Source organism: Mobula hypostoma, chromosome 25 (genome assembly GCF_963921235.1).
Source record: "Mobula hypostoma chromosome 25, sMobHyp1.1, whole genome shotgun sequence".
Taxonomy (NCBI): Eukaryota; Metazoa; Chordata; class Chondrichthyes; order Myliobatiformes; family Myliobatidae; genus Mobula; species Mobula hypostoma.
The window spans coordinates 3745395-3768004 of record NC_086121.1 but is presented as its reverse complement, the minus strand read 5'-3'; the positions used below and the strand labels follow the sequence as shown (position 1 = coordinate 3768004).

Here is a 22610-nt window from a genome sequence, read left to right as displayed (position 1 = left end):
CTTTCACAACTCCAAGACGTACAGGTGAGTTAACCAGCTGTTCTAAGATGATTGGGAGAAGAGGGAGGGGGGCGGTACAAGCTGGCAGGTGATAGGTGAGATCATGTGAGGGGGAAAGACTGAAGAAGAAGGAACCTGATAGGAGAGGAGAGTGGACCGGGGAGGAGGAGGGGCACCGGGGGTGGGGGGGGAGGTGATAGGCAGGTGAGGAGAAGAAGTAGGAGGGGAGCCAGATTAGGGAATGGAGAAAGAGAGAAATGGGGAGGGTGGCCAGAATTACTAGAAGATAGAGAAACCAATATTCATGCCATTCGGTTGGAGGCTACCCAGACAAAATATGAAGAGTTGCTTCTCCAACCTTATCAGCTTGTAATCCTTCCCCTCCTCCTACCTTCATATTCTGGCTTCTGCCCGCTTCCTTTCTAGTCCTGATCAGTACATTTCCCCTCCATAGTTGCCACCTGGCCTGCTGAATTGTGCAATGTTTGACCAGCACACCATTGTTCAGCTTCAGACCTGGTGAGTACGGTTTACCCTAACTCTCCACCCTTTCTTGCTGTTGTAAAGGAAGCAATGCTGGTTGTTCTGAAGAGCCTGGTACCATCGTGTCTGTTTAATATCATCGGATTTGGCTCCACGTTCCGGACCTTGTTCCCAGCAAGCAGGTCTTACAATGACGTAAGTCGTTATCTTTGTCAATTTATCATGAAAAATCACACATCAAGAGGCTGCTTGTATTTTTGAACTGATTTAAATTACTTTTCAACATTCATTAAGAATACGTAATTGAATATCAAGTGTAAAAGCTGTTAGAAAAATAATTGGTGTTAATGGGACTGGCACAAACTTTGGCCTTTTCATTGATGCTAATGCTCATTGTCAGACATCTTATTCTCCACATCATACGCATTTTTCTTGCTATTTTATCAATGTTCGTTAACCTTCTGAACGTCTCTTGCTCTCAATAATCTTGGTTCAATCTACTCAACCGGCATGTACGACTTCACTCACCACAATTCCGAACTGATTCCACAGTGTACAGACTCACTTTTAAAGACTCTTTAGACCATAAGGCCAAAAACATAGGAACAGAACTAGGCCATTTGGCCCATTGAGTCTGCTCTGCCCCTCCATCATGGCTGATTTATTATCCCTTTCAACCCAATTCTCCTGCTTTCACCACATAACCTTTGACACCCTTACTAATCAAAAAACTATCAACCTCCACTTTCAATATACCAAGTGATTTGCCCTCTACAGCCGTCTGTGGCGATGAATTCCTTAGATTCACCACCCTCTGACTGAAGAAATTCCTCTTCATCTTGCTCTTTTTTTATGTTTTAAGCATGGGGTCCGTGTACCAAGGCTGGGAACCCCTGTTCTATAGGGCCGTCCCTCTATTCTGAGGCTGTGCCCTCTGGTCCTCGACTCCCTTACTATAGGAAACATCCTCTCCACATCCACTCTATCCAGGCTTTTCAACATTCAATAGCTTTCATTGAAGTTTCTCCTCGTTCTTCTAAGCTCCAGCGAACTCAGGCCCAGGGCCAACAAACACTCCTCATACGTTAACCCTGTCATTCCTGGAATCGTTCTCGTGAAACTCCTCTGAACCTTCTCCAATGTCAGTACATCCTTTCTTCGATAAAGGGCACAAAGCTGCTCGCAGTAGGCTGGATGCAGTCTTACGTTACATCCCTGCTTTTATAACATTGCATTTACAACTCATGTTCTCATGCTATTTTTTATTTGCACAATGTGTCTTCTTTTTAACATTGATTGCTTGTCAGTTTTTGTTTTGGTATAATTGGTTTATTGTTACACATAATTGTATTTAATGTGTCTAATTAGTTTATTACCATCACGCGTACCAGGGAGCAGTGAAACACTTGGTTTTAGCTGCAACGCATACAGATTATTGCATCACATCAATGCGTTGAGGTAGTACGAGGGAAAACGTTAACATAATGCAGAGTCACACAAAATGCTGGAGGAATTCGGGCAGCCGAGCAGCTTCTGTGTAGGGACTCAGTTTAGGGTTCTGGCTGATTCCCCTTCATCTGGTCCACAGACGCTGCCTGACCGGCTGGGTTCCTCCAGCATTTTGTGTGTGGTGCTCAACATTTCCAGCATCTGCAGAATCTCCTGTCTGCTTGTGGAGTGTGTTACAGTTACCAAGAAAGTGCAGTGCAGGCAGACAATAAGGTTCTAAGCCATGATGAGGTAGGTTGTGAGATCAAGTTGATGATGATGATGATGATGATGATGATAATGATGATGATGATGATGATGATCATCATCATCATCATGTGAGATCGAGAGTCCATCTTAATGTGCTAGAGAACCGTCCAATAGTCTTGTAACAGTGAATAGAATCTTTAACCTATGTTCTTGATATTTATTGCTTATCTATTTATCATTATTACCAAAAATTCAAAGTGCAAAATAAATATATTATCAAAGTACATAAATGTCACCACATACAGCCCTGAGATCCATTGTCTTGTGGGCATTCTCCATAAATCCATAGAATAATAACCATAATAGTATCAGTGAAAGACTTCACCAACTTAGGTGTTCAAACGATGTGCAAAAGACTACAAGCTGTGCAAATACAAAAAGAAAGAAATAATAATACTTTATACTTTATTGTCACCAAACAATTGATACTAGAGCGTACAATCATCACAGCGATATTTGATTCTGCTCTTCATGCTCCCTGGAGTACAAATTGATAGTAAATATTAAAATTTTAAATTAAATTATAAATCATAAATAGAAAATAGAAAAGGGAAAGTAAGGCAGTGCAAAAAAACCAAGAGGCAGGTCCGGATATTTGGAGGGTACAGCCCAGATCCGGGTCAGGATCTGTTCAGCAGTCTTATCACAGTTGGAAAGAAGCTGTTCCCAAATCTGGCCGTACGACTCTTCAAGCTCCTAAACCTTCTCCCGGAGGGAAGAGGGACGAAAGGTGTGTTGGCTGGGTTGGTCGTGTCCTTGATTATCCTGGCAGCACTGCTCCAACAGCATGCGTTGTAAAGTGAGTCCAAGGACGGAAGATTGGTTTGTGTGATGTGCTGGGCTGTGTTCACAATCTTCTTCAGCTTCTTCTGGTCTTGGACAGGACAACTTCCATACCAAGTTGTGATGCACCCCAGAAGAATGCTTTCTACGGTGCATCTATAAAAATTAGTGAGGGTTTCAGGGGACAGGCCAAATTTCCTTAGCTTCCTCAGGAAGCTGATAAATAAATAAATAAGCAATAAGTATCAAGAACACGAGACGAAGAGTCTTTGAAAGTGAGTCCATAGGATGTGGGAAGATTTCAATGATGGGGCAAGTGAAGTTGAGTGAAGTTATCCCCTTTGGTCACGAGCCTGATGGTTGAGGGGTAATGACTGTTCCTGAACCTGGTAGTGTGGGTCCTGAGGCTCCTGTAACTTCTTCCTGATGGCAGCAGTGAGAAGAGAGCATGGCCTGGGTGGTGGGGGCGGTGGGGGCGGTGGGGGCTAGGGTTTGTATTATTATTTTTCTTTTAGTATTTGCATAGTCCGTTGTCTTTTGCATCACTGGTTGTTTGTCTATCTTGATGGGTGTGGTTTCTCATTGATTCTATCATGTTTCTTTGTAATTACTGTGAATGCCCACAAGAAAGTGAATCTCAGGGTTGTATATGGTGATATATATGTACTTTGATAATAAATTTCCTTTAAATATTGAACGTTGGTGGGATGTGCTCTTGGACTTTTTTATCTTCTGCCCAATGGGAGGGGGAGAAGGGAGACATCCAGGGTGGGTGGAATCTCGGATTATTTTAGCTGCTTTACTGAGGCAGCAAGAAGTCCTCTGCAGTTTCTTGCTGTCACGGGCAGAGCAGATAGGATGTTTTCTGTGTTGCCTTGATAAGTATCATGTCGCAGGTTGGAATGCAAAGTCTGAGCTCGAATCAGATCTTATTGAATTGTGAAACAGGCTCGAAGGTTGAGTGGCCTAATCCTGCTCCTAATTTGTGTGTTCATGTGTTTGTCTGCCCTGTCTGCATTATTCACCTTCTGTGAATAATTTAAAAGAATTTCTGACTATTGACAGACAGGGAATCATAACATGGTCATACTGCTTTATCAGTACACACTCAATGGCCACTTTATTAGGTACACCCGCTTGCCAATGCTGCAGTGGGCGCTATGGTAGTGTAACGGTTGGTGCAGCGTTGTTACAGCTTGTGGCGTTCCGGGCTCCGGATTTCAATTCCAGCACCATTCTGTAAGGAGTCTCTGTCCGCAGAATGTGTGGATTTTCCCCGGGTGCTCCAGTTTCCTCCCACAGTCCAAAGACTGGTTAGTAGGTTAACTGGTTACCGGTTAGTAGGTTAATTGATCATTTAAATTGTCCCGTTATTAGGTTAGGGTTAATCGGGGTTGTGTAGTTGTTGCAGAGTGGTGTAAAGGACTGGAAGGGCCTATTTTGCAGTGTATCACCATATAAGTATCTGATCAGTCCATCACGTGGCAGCAGCCCAATGCATAAAAGCATGCAAACCTGGTCAAGAGGTTCAGATGTTGTTCAGACCAAATGACAGAATGGGGAAGAATGTGACCTCAGGGACTTTGACTCTGGATTGATTCTTGGTGCTAGATGGGGCGGTTTGAGTATCTCAGAAACTGCTGATCTCCTGGGGTTTTCACACACAACAGTCTTCAGAGTTTACAGAGGATGGTGTGAAAAACAATAAAAAACATCCAGTGAGCAGCAGTTCTGTGGGTGAAAATGTCCTGTTAATGAGAGAGGTCAGGGGAGAATGGCCAGACTGATTCAAGCTGACAGGAAGGTGACAGTAACTCAAATAACCACACGTTACAACAGTGGTGAGCATCTGTGAATGTACAGCACATCGATCCTTGAAGTGAATAGGCTACAGCAACAGAAGACTATGAACAGCACATTCAGTGGCCACTTTATTAGGTACAGGAGGTAGCCAATAAAGGAGCCACTGAGTATCGAACAATACAAGCCCTTTGGCCCATAATATTGTGCCAAACGCTGGACAGACCTGCTTCAATATTGATTAATATTCTCTGCATGGCCAAGCTAAAGTTACTGAATTGTCAGGACGTGGTTCACATGAACTTGGGCAAAGAAGTAAGCATGACAACACTCCTATTGGCTAACTCTCCAATGAGGCCTCTTAGGGTGGTTAAGATGGCGTATGGTGTGCTGGTTGTCAAGAGTGACTTCAAGAGCCACGAAGTATTGTTGCAGCTCTATAAGACCCTGGTTAGACCGGAGAGGAGAATGCGAGGTCCACTGTTAGAGGTGTACAAGATGATAAGAGGCCTAGATCGAGTAAACAGACAGAAACTTTTCTCGCAGTGCGGAAATGGCTAATACGAGGGGGATTAAGCTTAGGGTGATTAAGGTACCTAATAAAGTGGACTGAGTGTATTTGTTTGTTGCAATCAGTTATGTTTAAATTGTTGATTATGAGGTGAAAACAAAACAACTTTGATTTGTAAGCCGAGCACCTGAGGATCTTTCGTTGGTAGCAGTGAATTACTCCCACTGTTTATTCAGTTACGGAGACCAGTTGGAACTGGAGCCGTCAGAAAGCACTGTTTTAATTCTCTGCATCCTGGCTCCTTCCTCACCTTGATTTCTACCCAAGCTGCTTCCAGTCACCCCCCTCCATCACTGAGCACCTTGTGTGAAAGGCCAGTTCTGCTGCACTAGAGAAGCAGCTGGCTTCTGACGAATTTGCAAGCTGCGCTCTGCATCTCCATCGGAAATGTTCAGGTTGAATAAATCAGGATCAGAGACTCCCATCCGCACGGCTGAGCGAGTAACAGCCGCACCTGACCCCGGCCATAATCATGTACAGTGCACAGCGGCAATAAAAACAAATAATGACTTCAATCCTCAAAGCAAACATCCTCAGATAATTCAAAGTGACGTAAAGTCCTGAAACAACGCTCTAAATCTGCCTCAGTCATGAGGGTGATGTGATGCATGGAGACCTGACCCAACTGGAAGGGGAAAGACTCAACGAAAAGTTCAAAGTTCAGGGTAAATTTATTATCAAAGCACATACATGTAACCTCGTACAATCCTGAGATCCATTTTCTTGCAGGCATTCACAGTAAATACAAAGAAGCAAAAAAAACATACAAAATAATAATAATATATAAATAAGCAATGAACTTTGAGAACATGAGATGAATAGGTCCTTGAAAGTGAGTCAACTGGTTGTAGAAACATTTTAGAATGATAGATATACTTTATTGATCCCGAGGGAAATTGGGTAAGTGAAGTTGAGTGAAGTTATCCCCTCTGGTTCAGTAACCTGATGGCTGAGGGGTCATACCTGTCCCTGAACCTGCTGGTGTGGGTCCTGAAGCATCTGAACCTTCTTCCTGATGGCAGCAGTGAGAAGAGAGCATGACCTGGATGGTGGGGGTCCCTGATGATGGATGATGTTTCTTGCAAGTTTTTCTTCAATCCTCTTTCCCCTGAAGAAATCATATTCTGCAATGTGTAGAAGACAACAAATTGTGGAAATACAAAAAGAAAGAAGAAAGAGAAGGAATAATAATAATAATACTCAATATGAATATGTATACAGGCACAATCAAGTGGCAAACACCATCCACCAAAGTTCTTCTTTAAAATACAAACTCATAAAAGACACCGTACCTTACTATAAATACAATCTGGTCCAGTTTTAGAGGCAGAGTCCTACAAATTATATTACAACCCATAATAGCGGTTTGGACGCTCACGCTTGAGTGCTTGGTGATGCTTTTATTTTGCCAGTGGGGGCCAGGATGTTTGCTCACTGCCGCTTCCACACGGGAGGGGGGAGCTGGGGGTGGGGGACTTCCAGTTCGTACGTTTATCTGTAGTTCATTCTTTGGGGCACTTCTCTGTTTTCGTGGATGCTTGTGAAGAAAAAGCATTTCTGGATGTATATTTTATACATTTCTCTGACATTAAGTTGGACTTTTGAACCTTTGGATATAATATTACACGATAAACAAGCAAGAACAATGTACTTTATAGATCTAACCATTCCAAACATAGATAAGTGAAAACCACCAGAAATATGCTGAATTAAAAGAGGAAATTGAAGGACTTTGGAACATGAACAGGGCATGCATTGTCCTGATAGTAATAGCTACAACTTCTATCATCCCAAAGTCACCACACAATAGCATTAAACGATTAAGTCTGCACAGCAACGTTTATGTAAATCTTCAGAAAGCCACTTCTAAAAGTTCCTACAATTGACAAATGAGCATGTTTGGCTATGCCCGAACCTTAGGTTTTAACTGAGCTGAGAAAAAATAAAAATACAAGAATAATAAAGAATAAATAATCAATAGATATTGATAATATGAGATGAAGAGTCCTTGAAAGTGAGGACGTAGTTTGTGGGAACAGTTCAGTGGTGGGGCAACTGGAGTTGAGTGACGTTATCCCCACTGGTTCAAGAACCTGGTGGTTTTGGACTGCACCTTGTAAGGTGCTTGCAGAGCATCAGTGTCTCTATAGTAGCATCTTGTCCTCGATGTTCGAGATGCTGTGATGATAAGCAAAACGATTCAGAGGCCAACTCTGTGGGGTGTCTGGGTATGCGATCATAAGACCTAAGAGCGGAATTAGGCCATTTGGTTTATTGAGACTGCTGTATCATTCAGTCATGACAGATAATTTTTTTCAACCCCATTTTCCTGCCCCTTCCCTGAAGTCCTTGATCAAGAACTTCTCAAACTCTGTCTTAAGGATACCCAACGACATGACCTCCACAGCCATCTGTAGCAAAGAATTCCACAGATTTGCCACCTCTTGGCTAAAAAAAAATTGCTCCTAATACCAATTCTGAAGGGATTTTCCTTTATTACGAGGCTGCGCCCCTGAGCTTTGACCTTCCTGCTAATGGAGAGATCCTCTCCAAATCCACTCCACCCAGGCCTTTTAGAAATCATTGGGTTTCAAAAAGATCCTCCCCCATTCTTTTAAACTCCAGTGACTACTGGCCCAGAGACATTAAATGCTGCTCATATGTTAACCCTTTCATTCCTCAGATCATCTTGTGAACCTCCTCTGGACCCTCTCCAGAGCAATTGCATCTTAGATACAGGTGCCAGAGTTGTTCCTGGTGTTCCAGATGTGGTCCAACCAATGCGATAGAAAGCCTCAGCGTTACGTTCCTGTTTTTAAATTCTAGTTCTCTTGAAATGAATGCTAACATTGCATTTGCCTTCTTCACCACCCACGCATCTGGTGAATTCTTTTATTTATTTAAAGATATAGCACGATAATTGAGTTAGATATGGCCCTTGTGGCTAAAGGGATCAAGGGGTATGGAGAGAAGGCAGGTACAGGGTTCTGAGTTGGAAGATCAGCCATGATCATACTGAATGGCAGTGCAAGCTCGAAGGGCCAAATGGCCTACTCCTGCACCTATTTTCTATGTTTCTATGATAACAGGCACTTCCATCCCAACGAGCCCAAGCTGCACAAATACACCCAGATGGCCGATTAACCCACACACTCACACATCTTTGGAATGTGGGAGGAAACGCTAGCACAGGTTCATGGGGAGAATATACAGTACACTCTCCTACAGTCAGCGGCAGGAACTGAACCCGCACTGCCGACATTGTAAAACATCACGCTGCTACGCTAACAATAGCCTTTGTTTTATTTAGTACGTTACCATTACAAATTACTGCACATCGGCAAATCATTATTTTGTACTTTATTAGTTAAGTCTGCTAAGTGTGTTTTTAAATGTTGCTGCTGTAACGAAGGAATTTCCCACTGTGGGTCAATAAAGTATTTATTATTTTTATTATTAATTTTAACATGCCACTCTAACCCAAAGGAAATCGACGAGATTCCAGGGCCAGGAGTTAATTAGACTGTGTGAAAGGGAGTGACTGCTTCACTCTAGGCTGAGGTCAAGCGCGCTCAGAAAAGCAATCTTCAAAAAGACAACCCTGAAAACCAGAACCCTCAGCTCATGAAAAATAAAGTGATTTATTTTTCTGTTAAAATCAATCTCTTGCAAACAATCTGTCTCTGTGTGCACTGCATACGCAGCCAAGAAAGTACACCAACATTTCTACTTCCTCATAAGGCTGAGGAAATTTGACACGTCCTCAATAACTTACCAGTTTTTCCAGATGATCCATAGAAAGTCTACGTTAATGTGCCACTGGATGGTACGGCAGCTGCTCTGCCCAAGATCGTAAGAAGCTACAGAGTTGTGGACATGGTCCCCATGGTCAGTATATCAGCAAAACCAGCCACCCCATCTACAGTTCCCAGTACCAATGTAATCAAGGACCCCTCTCACCCCAGACCTTCTCTCTTTTCCCTCTCCTGTTAGGCAAAAATGCAAAAGCCTGAAGGCATGACTGCCTGTCAGGAATTGCAGAGGAGTGTAACGAGAGAGCCGTGAATGGTGGTGAACCTAAGCGTAGAGAAACATCTAGAATTAACTCAGACTCAGATGAATTAAGACAACTCAAACAAAATCCAAAGTCAAAATCACAAGCAGTAGTATTAGAAATGGAACTCCTATGATTGAGCACTGAGTGCTCAGGACGAGGCCTTTAAGTACAGGCTTTCCATGGAAGAATATGGCAGGGAATAATTGTCAGTCTGATCCTTAAAGGGACAGTGGCAGCTGACCGTACTCCGGGGAATTGGAATTCCGAAACTTGAATGCCTGCCACTTTTCGGTCAGGGCCATAACAAGGAGGCTTGAGCCAAAAGCAGAGCAGCGGAGATGATTTACCAGTAAATAATAGATTGCAAACTAACAGGCCACAGGGGGCCACAAAACAAGAGCGAGCAGACAACAAGGTAAACTTTAGGCGAGGAGAGTGAAAACGGTTGAAGCCGGCTGGTTTGATGGGTGAACAAGGACTGTGAGAACTGGGGTTCAATGGGCTGCAGGTGACGTGTCTGGAACGAGTGGCAAGTGAATCCTATTAACCGGGTGGAGACTGGGAGGTGCCTGCACTTGCAGGCTGGGAGATGTCAGAGGGAACAGGCTGACAGCACCAGACTCAATCCCACTGTTATCAGATTCTTCTTCTTTCTTTTTAAATCTTTTTATTAATTTTCCAAAATTATAAACAGAATAACAATGTTGATACAGAGAGATTGGAATAATTTTATTGTTGATAAGCATACACAAAAAAAATTCAAACAATACAAGTATAATGGACTTCTAGACTCTTGATATAATTAATCTCAGAGAAAAAAGAAATAAAAAGAAAAAAATTACAAAGAAAAACCCCAAAAGAAAAACAAAAAAAAACTAAATACTAAACACAAAAAAAAAGAAAACAAATGGAACAGAACAAGGCTAGACCATTATCTTAAATCAAACACGTTCAGTAATATCGTCAACTCCGCTCCTCTATTCATATATTTTAAGTTAATAAGAAGGATTCGGAAAGGTCAAATTACATCATATGAAAATGTTGAATAAATGGTTTCCAAGTCTCTTCAAATTTAACCGAAGGATCAGATTCTTGACGGGGCTTCTCAAACACTAAATGATGAACACTTGATCTCCTAATCTACCTCTTTGTGACCTTTGAACTTGGTTTAGCCGCACTGCACTTTCTCTGTAGCTACAACACTATGTTTTTATTTTGCTTTTTTTCCCCTTACATATGTACTTATATATTGCACTGTCTGTCCAGATGACATGTTAACAACAGATTTTTATGTATTCAAGTCTGCTTAATGTCATTTCCAGTGCACAAGTGTAAAGGAGACAAAATAATTGTTACTCCAGATCCGATGCAGCACAAAAAATACAATAAGATAAATAAATCGCAATGATAAAAAACACAATAAATATAAATAGATAAGATAGTTTATACACATAGATTGATTGTATGCCCATAAAGTGAGTCTCGACATAGAAGTGTCTGTACATAAGGTGACTCTGACAGGAGATGATAAAGTAGTGGTGGTTGGGGGTGTGGAGGGGTGGGTTAGTGGGTGGGGGTGTTGATCAGCCTTACTGCTTGGGGAAAGTAACTCTGATGGGAGTGGGACAAACAGCCCATGAGCAGGGTGCATGGGGTCGTTCATGATGTAACCGGCCCTTCTCCGGCAGCTTTCTGTACATATGTCCTTGATAGTGGGTGGGCTGGTGCCGGTGATGTATTGGGCAGTTTTGACTACCCATTGTAGAGCTCGCCTGCCCACCACGGTGCCATTTCCGTACCATGCAGTGATGCAGCTTGTTCAAATGCTCTCCACTGCACACCAGTAGACTTGCGTACAATTCTATTGTTATTAAGGAAATTAAGTTAACAGTCTCAGTGTTTTTATCCTGGTTGGGGAATCAAGACTAGGAAGCAAAGGTTTAAGGGCAGAAGTATAAAGGGAACTAGAGGAACAACTTTTATTACACAAAGGTAGTGTCTGTGTGAAATGAGCTGCCAGAGGAAGAGGTTGAAGCAACTTTTAAAAGATAGTTGGACAGAGGCATGGATATGAAATGCATCAGTCAGACCACACTTGGAGTATTGTGAGCAGTTTTGGGCCCCTTATCTAAGAAAAAATGTGCTGGCATTGGAGCCAGTACAGAGGAGGGTCACAAGAATGATTCTGGGAATGAAATGGTTAATATATGAGGAGTGTTTTATGGCTCCCTCTACTCACTGGAGTTTACAAGAATGAAACCTGTTGAATATTGAAAGGCCTAGATAGAGTGCATGTGGAGAAGGTGTTTGCTATAGTGGTGGAGTCTAGGACCAGAGGGTGCAGTCTCAGAATAATTTTAGAACTGAGATGAGGAGGAATTTCTTTAGCCAGAGGGTGGTGAATCTATGGAATTCATTGCCACAGGTGGCTGTGGAGGCCAGGTTATTGGGTATGTTTAATGCGGTTAAACAGGTTCTTGATTAATCAGGGTGTCAAGGGTTACGGGGAGAAGACAGGAGAATGGGACTGAGAGGGATAATAAATCAGCCATGATGAAATAGTGGAGCAGACGATGATCTGGGTGACCTAATTCGGCTCCTATATCTTATGGTATCATGGTCTAATGGTTTCGAAGGTTATGGGTCAAATGCTGGCAAATGGGGCTAATGTGAATGGGGCGTCTTGGTCAGCATCAACTAGATGGGCCGAAGAGCCTGTTTCTGTGCTGTATGACTCAAAACAGTCAAAGGCTAGATCAGATCGTGGTTGTTTTCACCGTATGGGTCTGTGTTTCATTTCATTTCTATCTGTGATTTGTCCATAGTGGACAGGTCCATTATAACACAGTGATTAATCCCAACAACTAAGGCAGCCGTTCTCTGATCTGCCGCTGATTTGCTTTGGACTTGTCACCCCCAACACTCCACACTTTTTATGTTTACTCTCCCTCGCAACTGCCTAGCAGAAAGCTAATGATATTCGCTTGCACATTCTCACAGGGCCAAAGACATGTCCACGGGAAGCAAGCAGACTATCGCTTGTACTAACCATCCACCCACACATCTCAAGATCAAAGATCTTTCTCCAACACAGAGTCCAATTAAGCATCATTACTACTGCACATAGCTCACAGCTCGAGTCCAACAGCAGACACAATTTGCCTTAATTTTGCTTTTCCTTTATAGCCGTGGAAATAATCTTTGATGCAAACATGAGGCTGGCCCAGATAACTGAGAAGAAACTGCACTGCGGCAGACAGGAAGGCTCCCCAGTGGGTCGTCAAAACTGCCCATCGCAACTCTGGCACCAGCCTACTTGCCATCAAGGACATTTCTACAGAAAGGTGCCAGAAAAGGGTCAGTAACATCATGAAGGATCCCACCCTCCCTGCTCATGGACTGTTTGTCCCACTCCCATCAGGGAGGAGGCTACGTAGCATCCACACCAGGACCACCAGACTCAAAGTCAGTTACTTCCCCCAAGCAGTGAGGCTGATCAACACCTCCACCCACTAACCCACCCCTCCACACCCCCAACCACCACTACTTTATCATTTCCTGTCAGAGTCCCCTTATGTACAGACATTCCTGTGTCTAGTGTCACTTTATGGACATACAATCAATCCACAAATGTATGTATATAAGCTATCTTATGTATTTATATTTACTGTGTTTTTTTTGTTATAGTGTTCTTTATGTTATTGTCGCAAACACGAGGAATTCTGCAGATGCTGGAAATTCAAGCAACACACATCAAAGTTGCTGGTGAACACAGCAGGCCAGGCAGCATATCTAGGAAGAGGTACAGTCGACGTTTTGGGCCGAGACCCTTCGTCAGGACTAACTGTATCTCTTCCTTCAGTTAGCCCTGACGAAGGGTCTCGGCCCGAAACGTCGACTGTACCTCTTCCTATGGATGCTGTCTGACCTGCTGCGTTCACCAGCAACTTTGGTTTATGTTATTGTGTTTGTTTTGTTGAATCAGATCAGGAGTAACAATTATTTCATTCTGCTTTACACTAGTGTGCTGGAAATTACACCAAACATTCTTGTGCTGCGGGATCTAAGACTCCTGTACCTCCTAGCCAATGGTAGCAGTGGGAAGAGATGACAAGTGCTGACCTATATGTACTTTGATAATAAATTTAATCCGAACTGTTCCTCTGTGCTGTACAGTGCTGTGACTCTGTAATCCCCTGCAGGAGTCGCTGGCTGCAGCTTGTGACTACATCAGGAAGGTCAGGGCTGACATGGGATCCACAAACCTGCTGGCTCCACTGAACTGGATCTTCCGGCAGCCCGTCCACAGGGGTCACCCCCGCCTCCTGTTCCTGCTGACGGACGGCTCCGTCAGTAACGTGGGGAAAGTGATCGCTCTCATCCGCAGCCACGCACAGACCTGCAGGTACCACACCAGCGCATTTGGTTCCTGAATTCAAAATACCCCCAGTGTCCTGTTCGTCTTGGTATCTTGGGCGCGACAGTGGTTAGTCAGTTAGTTAAGCCTCCTCACCCCATGAATGATCTCCCAGAGCTTCCTTTGGCTTTTCTGTAACACTGAGATTTTAGGGCTGGGACTGTCAGTCCCATGAATGACCCTCCTCCATTTGCAGCTGAGCTTGGGACTGTCCATGGCAGGATGTAGCAGTTAGCGTGACGCTATTACAGCTTGTGACGTCAGAGTTCAGAGTTCATTTACGGCGCTATCTGTAAGTACTGTGCGAGTGTGTGTGCTTCCTCTGGGTGCTCTGGTTTCCTCCGACAGTCCAAAGACACACTAGCTGGTAGGATAATCGGTCATTGTAAATTGTCCTGTGATTAGACTAGGGTTAAATCGGTAGGTTGCTGGGTGGCCTGGTTCCCTAGGCAAGAAGGGCCTGTTCTGTGCTGTATCTCTGAAAAGAACTTTAAGAAAATTCCCAAACACAAGGAACTGCTGGAAATTCAAGCAACACACACAAAATGCTGGTGAACGCAGCAGGCCAGAGAGCATCTATAGGAAGAAGTACAGTCGACGTTTCGGGCCGAGCCCCTTCGTCAGGACTAACTGAAAGAAGAGATACAGTGAGTCCTGACGAAGGGTCTCAGCCCGAAACGTCGACTGTACTTCTTCCTATAGATGCTCTCTGGCCTGCTGCGTTCACCAGCATTTTGTGTGTTTAAGAAAATTCTGTTGAGTTTGCCACTGTGTGATATTTTTCAGTCCAGTTATATTAGATTAGATTAGATTCAACTTTATTGTCATTGTGCCGAGTACAGATACAAAGCCAATGAAATGCATTTATGGGATGTGAATAAGGAGATAATGTTCTTTTTCTCTGAAAATTTGTCTTTCAAACTTCTATCTTGATTTTAATAAAATTTTGGTCATAATGGGCCTTTCTCTTATAAGTTGACACAAGGACATGGCTTGAGTTATATGGAGAGATTAGATGTTCTGGAAATCTGAATCACAAGAGACTCGGCAGTTGCTGGAAATCCAGAGCAACGCACACAAAATACTCTTCAAGTCAGGCAGCTTCTATGGAGTGGGATAATCATTTAATTGATATTGTGGGCTGGAAAGGAAGGGGGAAGGAGCCATAAAAAGGGGATGGGGAAGGAGTACAAGCTGGCAGGTGATGGGTGAAGCCAGGTGAAAGGGGAGGATGGTAGGTGGGGGAGGGGTTTGAATGAGGAAACTGACAGAGGATGGGTGGAAAGGGTAAGGGGTTGAAGAAGAAGGATTCTGTTAAGAGAGGGGAGTAGATCATAGGAGAAGGGACGGATGGGCTGGGTTTTTCTTCCTTGAATGTAGAAGGTTGAAGGGTGCGCTGACAGTTGTTTATCAATTTATGAGGAGTGTAGATAAAGCAAAAGTTGACAGTCTTTTCCCCTTAGTACTGGGAATTGAGGGAAGTAGGTTTAAAGTGGTTTAACTTTGAAGATTTAAAAGTGACATGAGGGGCAACTTTGTTAGATGGAAGGTATTGAGTCTATGGGACAAGCTGGAGAGGCAGATAAAATTATAGTATTTAAAAAGCACTTAGACACTTGTATGGATAGGAACGGTGTCACCTTCCAGATTAAATGTTTTCCAGTCAAAAATTAGTGTTCAAGGTTGTCATAGACAGGATGCAGATCTGGGCTGAGAAGTGGCAGATGGAGTTCAGTCTGGAAAGGAGTGAAGTGATTCACTTTGGAGGGTTGAATGTAAAGATCGAATACAGAGCTAATGGCAAGTTTCTTAACAGTGTGGAGGAACAGACGGATCTCGAGGTCCATGTCCATAGAATCCTCAAAGTTGCTGAGCAAATTGATAAGGTTATTAAAAAGGTGTAAGGTGTGTTGGCCTATTTTCATCGAGGGATTGATTTTAAGAGCTATGAGGTAATGTAGCAGTTCTATAAAACTCACGTTAAAGTGTTCAGTTCTGGATGCCTCATTATAGGAAGGATGTAGAAGCTTTGGAGAGGGTACAGAGGAGATTTACCAGGATGCTGTCTGGATTAGGGGGCATGTGTTATGAGGATAGACTGAGCAAGCCAGGGCTTTTCCCTTTGGAACACAAAGGAGGATAAGAAGAGACTTTATGATAGAGGTGTACAAGATGATAAAAGGCAGAGACCGAGAGACTTTTTCCCAGGACGGAAATGACTAATATGAGGAGGTGTACGTTAATTTAAAAGTGATTGGAGGGAAGCATAGGAAGAATGACAGAGGTTGGTGGGTGCTTGGACTGCCAGGAGTGGTCATTGAGGCAGATACATTAGGGAGATTTAAGAAGCTCATAGATAGGCTCATGGATGATAGAAATGTGGAGGGCTATGTAGGAGGGAAGGGGTAGATTGATATTGCGGTAGGTTATATGGTTGGCACAACATCCTGTGCTGAAGGGCCTTACTGTGCTGTAATGTTCTATGTTCTATGTTCTAGAAATCGTACAAATGAGGTGACTATGTCACACCGTCACAAAGACCCTGTTCCTTCAGTTATTTAGCTGATAGCTTTATAGTCCATTATTAATTTCCCTTATCATCCTGAACTCCTCCATGACTTTGTCCAGATGAGTTTTTGAAAAGCCTAGGTAGTGTGTGGAGGTGGAGAGGATATTTCCTATAGTGGGGAGAGTCTAGGACCAGAGGGCACAGCCTCAGAGTAGAGGGACGTCCATTTAGAACAGAGGTGAGGAAGAGTTTCTTTAGCCAGAGGCTGGTGAATCTGCAGAATTCATTGCCACGGGGGGCTGTGGAGGCCAGGTTATTGGGTATATTTAAGTGGAGGTGGATAGTTTCTTGAGTTTCATGATTAGTCAGGGTGCCAAAGGCTGCAGGAGAATGGGATTGAGAGAGATAATAAGTCATCCATGATGGAATGGCAGAACAGAATCGATGCGCTGAATGGCCTAATTCTGCTCCTATGTCTTAATGGTTTTCCTACAAAGTACAAGAATATAAATCCTTATCTAAGCCTGCACCAGGGTCAAATGTTCTCTTTTGACCAGGCTTTAATTTTCATCCGATCAACCAGTTTCAATTAAAATACAACCTCGGGTATTATTTTTATTTAATTAGAGATACAATGCAGAATAGGTCTTTCCAGCATCATCCGGCAACCCACTGATTTAACCCTGGCCTAATCACAGGACAATTAACCGAACTGGTATGTCTTTGAAAACCAGCACATTCCACAGGGAGGACAGACAGAGACTCCGTGCGAAGACCCTTGGATTGAGCTCTGAACTCCAACGCGCTGAGCTGTATTAGTGTCGCGCTAAACGCTGTGGTGGTGTTGGAATCAGCTAATGTATAGCTGACAAAATGGCTGCCTTGTTTCTTTCAGTGGCTCGGGGATACTCAGAATGAGGCACTCAGAACACCACACACAACATCTCTTGGCAGACCACACTGTAGTCCTGAGTGGAGGTGGTGTCTGGATGAACTTCCTCATCATGCCAAGGGAAGATGAAGAATCTACCTGCATTTCGCCACCACCGGCCATGACCTCCAGATGTCCCAAATCCCTCCACTGGCAATGACGCATCTCCACAGTGATGGTGCTGTGGTAACGGTGAAAGAGGGGCGGCCAACGGCTCCAGGATCTTCTCTGATAGCTGATTTACGTCAGGCAGCACGGACACAGGCTCTTCAGCCCATTGTATCATACAGGCCACCAAGCACCCATTTACACCAGTCTTATACAAACCCCACTTTAGTCTCTGCCACATTCCCGCCTAGAATTCGAGCAGAACACCTCAATGCACTGCCCTGTACACTGTCACTTTACACTGACCTCCACACCTCATATCCACACGGACACACTCATCTCCACAGTCCCTCACCACCCCCTTCATCCCTCCATTCACTGTCACTCCACACTGACACTCCACACCTCACACCCACACTGACACACTCCTCTCCACAGTCCCTCACCACCCCTTTCATCCCCCATTCACTGTCACTCCACACTGACACTCCACACCTCATACCCACACTGACACACTCATCTCCACAGTCCCTCACCACCCCCTTCATCCCCCCATTCACTGTCACTCCACACTGACACTCCACACCTCATACCCACATGGACACACTCCTCTCCACAGTCCCTCACCACCCCCTTCATCCCCCCCATTCACTGTTACTGTACACTGACACACCACACCACATACCCACACTGACACACTCCTCTCCACAGTCCCTCACCACCCTCTTCATCCCCATTCACTGTCACTGTACACTGACACACCACACCTCATACCCACACTGACACACTCCTCTCCACAGTCCCTCACCACCCCTTCATCCCCCATTCACTGGTCACTTTACACTGACACTCCACACCTCATACCTACACTGACACACTCCTCTCCACAGTCCCTCACCACCCCCTTCATCCCCCCCATTCACTGTCACTTCACACTGACAGTCCACACCTCATACCCACACTGACACACTCCTCTCCACAGTCCCTCACCACCCCCTTCATCCCCCCCATTCACTGTCACTTCACACTGACACTCCACACCTCATACCCACACTGACACACTCCTCTCCACAGTCCCTCACCACCCCCTTCATCCCCCCATTCACTGTCACTTCACACTGACAGTCCACACCTCATACCGACACTGACACACTCCTCTCCACAGTCCCTCACCACCCCCTTCATCCCCCCATTCACTGTCACTTTACACTGACACTCCACACCTCACACCCACACTGACACACTCCTCTCCACAGTCCCTCACCACCCCCTTCATCCCCCCATTCACTGTCACTCCACACTGACACTCCACACCTCATACCCACACTGACACAGTCACTGTCCTACTGTGTTTCCATTGGCCCTGCAACCTAGAAGAATTCCTCTTGTCAAGGGTCACATTGTCACTTTATCATCTCCTGACAGGGTCACCCAATGTTCAGAAACTCCTCACCTCACGTCACTTTATCTGCATACCTGTGTGTATAAACCAATCTTATGTAAATATGGCCGCACTCAAACAGTTACTTGTGCCTTGTGTTTTATAGGATTGTTTTTATATTTGTTGAGTTCTTTATGCTGCATTGGATCTGAAGTAACAATTGTTTTGTCTCGTTTACAATCGTGTACTGAAGAATGACATAAAGTATCTCGAATCTGAATCTCCAATCTGGAATCGTTACTCTCCCCAGGTGCTATAGTTTTGGTATTGGACAGAACGCCTCCAGAAGACTCGTCCTGGGACTTGCCTCTGCTTTGAAAGGTGCGGCTGAGTTTCTGGACGAAGGGGAAAGATTGCAGACAAAGGTACGAGAGCAGACGTTTTGCAGAATCTTACTGCAGCTGAGCTCAGTCTGATTAAATGTGAGGAAGTTAAACGTGTAACAGTCACCTGAAGCGTCACATGGATTAAGCTAAAATTTGGAATTTTAGTAAACATTCCATTTCAGTAAATGCTCTCCCCTGAACACGTGTGTTAGCTCCAGGTGCTCTGGTTTCCACCCACATTCCAGATACAGTATGTGGTAAAGCATAGCTTCCTCATTAGTGAGGGCATCAAAGGTTACAGGGAGAGGCCAGGAGGATGGGGTTGAGTTGGATAACAAAGCAGCCTTGATGGAATAGTGGAACAGACTTAATGGGCCAAATGGCCTAATTTTGGTCCTGTGTGTTATGGTCTTATGGTCTATGAATGGATTTGGGTTAGTATGTTGTGTGCGTGCCATGTAGGCGCTGGGAGCACAGCGACCCTTGCAGGCTGCCCCCAGCACATTGTTGGACTGTGTTAGCCGTTGATGCAGACAACACATTTCACTGTATGTTTCAATGTACCTATGACAAATAAAGCTAAGCTTTAAAGCCAATCATCTTTTTGAGGTGTCTGTTATGATACGCACCCGGCCACGCCAACTCCCAGGGTTTAGACACTCCAACTCCTGGGAATATGGATCGGTGGCCCCTTTAAAGATTCAGGCCCACCCCGCTAACTGGTGGCCATGTTTTGATGCCAGGGTTTTAATATTTAAAGAGCACCCTGAACTGAGGTTCGGTGCTGAATCATCAGCTCAACTCTGAATTCTCATCTAGCACCCTGTCCTCGTCTCAGTCTTGTACTCTGTCTTCACAATAACATAACACTATTTCAGAGCTGGTGACCCAGGTTCAGTTCCTGTCCAGAGGTCTGTACAGAGCCTGCACGAGCTCCCCATGACCACGTTGGTTTGCTGTGGGTGCAATGCTTTCCTTCCACGTCCCAAAGACATAAGGGTTGGTCAGTTAGTTGGTCCCACAAGTGTAATTGAGCAGTGCAGGCTCATTGGGCCAGAAGGGCCTGTCACTGTGCTGTATCTCCAAATAAAATAAAAAATAAAAATAATTTCAATTTCCAAGACTAACAAGCAGAGTAATTATTAAATAAATGAAATGAAGAAACTGACAAACAATCACAAGGCTGTATTAATTCATTCCTGAGGTCCTGTTGCATTAAATGTTCTGATTGGAACCTCTTGGATAGTCTATAGGCCATGTGAATGGGATCAGATTCAGAATCAAGGTTATTGCCTCTGACATAAGTCATTAAATTTGTTGTTTTGCAGCAGCAGTACAGTATAATACATAAAAAAGTTACTATGGCTTACAATTAAAATCATGAAAAATAAGTAGTACAAAAATGAGGAAATAGGTTTTTAGTGTTCATGGACATTTCTGAAGTTTGATAGAGGAGGTGTAGAAGCTGTTTCTAAAATGTTGAGTGCGTGTCTTCAAGTTCGTCCACCCCATCTATGATGGTAGTAATGAGAAGAGGGCATGTTCTGGGTCATGTGGATGCTGCCTTCTTGAGGCATTGTCTTTTGAGGATGTCCTCAATGGTGGGAAGGTTGATCGAGATCGCTGAGTTTACAACCCTCTACAGCTTTTTCCAATCCTGTGCACTGGTGCCTCTGTACCAAGGTTCAAAGTTCAAAGTAAGTTTATTATCAAAGTACGTATCTGTCACCATATACGACCCTGAGATGCATTTTCTTGCAGGCATTCACAGTAAATATAAAGAAACACAACAGAATTAATAAAAATTACGTACAAAGATGGACAAACAACCAATATGCAAAGAAAGACAAACTACAAATACAAAACAACAACTAATAATAATAATAGTAATAATAGCTAGAGATAATCCAACACATTACAGGATCCCGCAGCAGTTTAACTCAATCTGATTACTTACACAGGCACAATCAAGTGGCAAACATCATTCACCAAAACCTTGCTTTAAAATACTAACTCATAAAAGATACCATATCTTACTTTAAATGTAAGACATCCAGTTTTAGAGTCAGAGTCCTACAAATTATATTATGACTGATCCATTATTACAGGTACAACAATCCATAATAACCATTCTGGATATAATAATGCAGGATAAACAAAGAAGAACAAGTTATTTAATCAATACAGCCATTCCAAACACACAAAACATACAGAAATCAATAAAAAACCAGAAAAACACTGAATTAAAAGGGAAAATTGAAAGACTATGGAACATGAACAGGGTATATATTGTCCCAATAGCTATACCTACAGCTGGTATCATCCCAAAGTCACCACACAATAGCATTATACAATTAATCTTACACAGCAATTGTGGTAAACCATACATATATGTTGTAACTGGATTACCTGTCTGGACACGTCCCTCTGCTGACTGCCCCATGGCTCCTCCCACAGACCCCTGAATAAAGGCGATTGTGCCATTGCTCCTCCTCTCAGTCCAGGGGCAGATACTCAGCATGGTGGAGGTCACATTTTACTGCTAATAAAAACCTTTCAGTATTTACTCTATTTCCAGTCTTTTGGAGTTATTGGTGGTGCATCAGCAATATTTATGTAAACCTTCAGAAAGCCACAATATTAAACACCACTAGAATAGTCTGAAAGTTCCTAGCAATTGAGAAATGAGCGTGCTTAGCTATGCCCGTACCTCAGGTTTTACCAGCTTCAGCTGAGGATAAAAAGTAATTAAGTAAAAATAACTAAATAAATAAATAATATTGAGAAACTAATTTGTAGGGTCTTTGAAAAAGTCCATTCAGTTGGTGATGCAACCAGTCAGAATGTTCTCTATGGTACATTCATAGAAATTTGTGAGGGTCTTTGGGGACACACCCAGTCTGCTCAAACTCCCAATGAAATATAGCCACTGATTGTTATGGTGCAGAAGCAATGTATCTTCAGGAGGAGAGACATACATTAAATGACAGTGATGGATGGATTAATTGCTCTGTTTTCTGTTTTGTAGATGGTAAAATCCCTGAAGAAAGCAATGGCCCCCTTCCTCAGTGACGTCACTGTTGATTGGTTCTTTCCTGTGACAACCGAAGTTCTCCCGTCTCCAATAGGGACGAGTTTTCTGTTCCCTGGAGACAGATTAATCGAATATTGCGTTGTGTGTGACACTTCAAGATATCAGTCCAACTCCAAGTCAGTAAGTATGAAATCCTGCATTTTGTTCTTTTGCACACCAGTTACTGAGTCACTTAAAGTGATAAGTTTGCACTAATCAGATTGAATTAATCACAAACTATGGTGATAAGTTCAAGTTCAAGCTTAACTGTCATTCAACTCATGTATACAGCTCAACAAAAGAGTGTACCTCCAGGGCCAAGGTGTGGAACACAGTACTGACAGACATACACA

At 43.5% G+C, this 22610-nt stretch overlaps 1 protein-coding gene across 1 annotated transcript in view; it reads left to right on the top strand.

Annotated features, from left to right (window-relative positions):
• The window catches only part of vwa5b1 (von Willebrand factor A domain containing 5B1), a 163656-nt gene that overhangs the window by 75322 nt on the left and 65724 nt on the right, over positions 1–22610 (top strand). Inside the window, exons 9-12 of the mRNA XM_063033000.1 lie at positions 568–678; positions 13655–13857; positions 19109–19223; positions 22213–22398. Of these exons, the coding sequence (XP_062889070.1) occupies positions 568–678; positions 13655–13857; positions 19109–19223; positions 22213–22398 (615 nt within the window). The remainder of the gene's footprint in view (positions 1–567; positions 679–13654; positions 13858–19108; positions 19224–22212; positions 22399–22610) is intronic.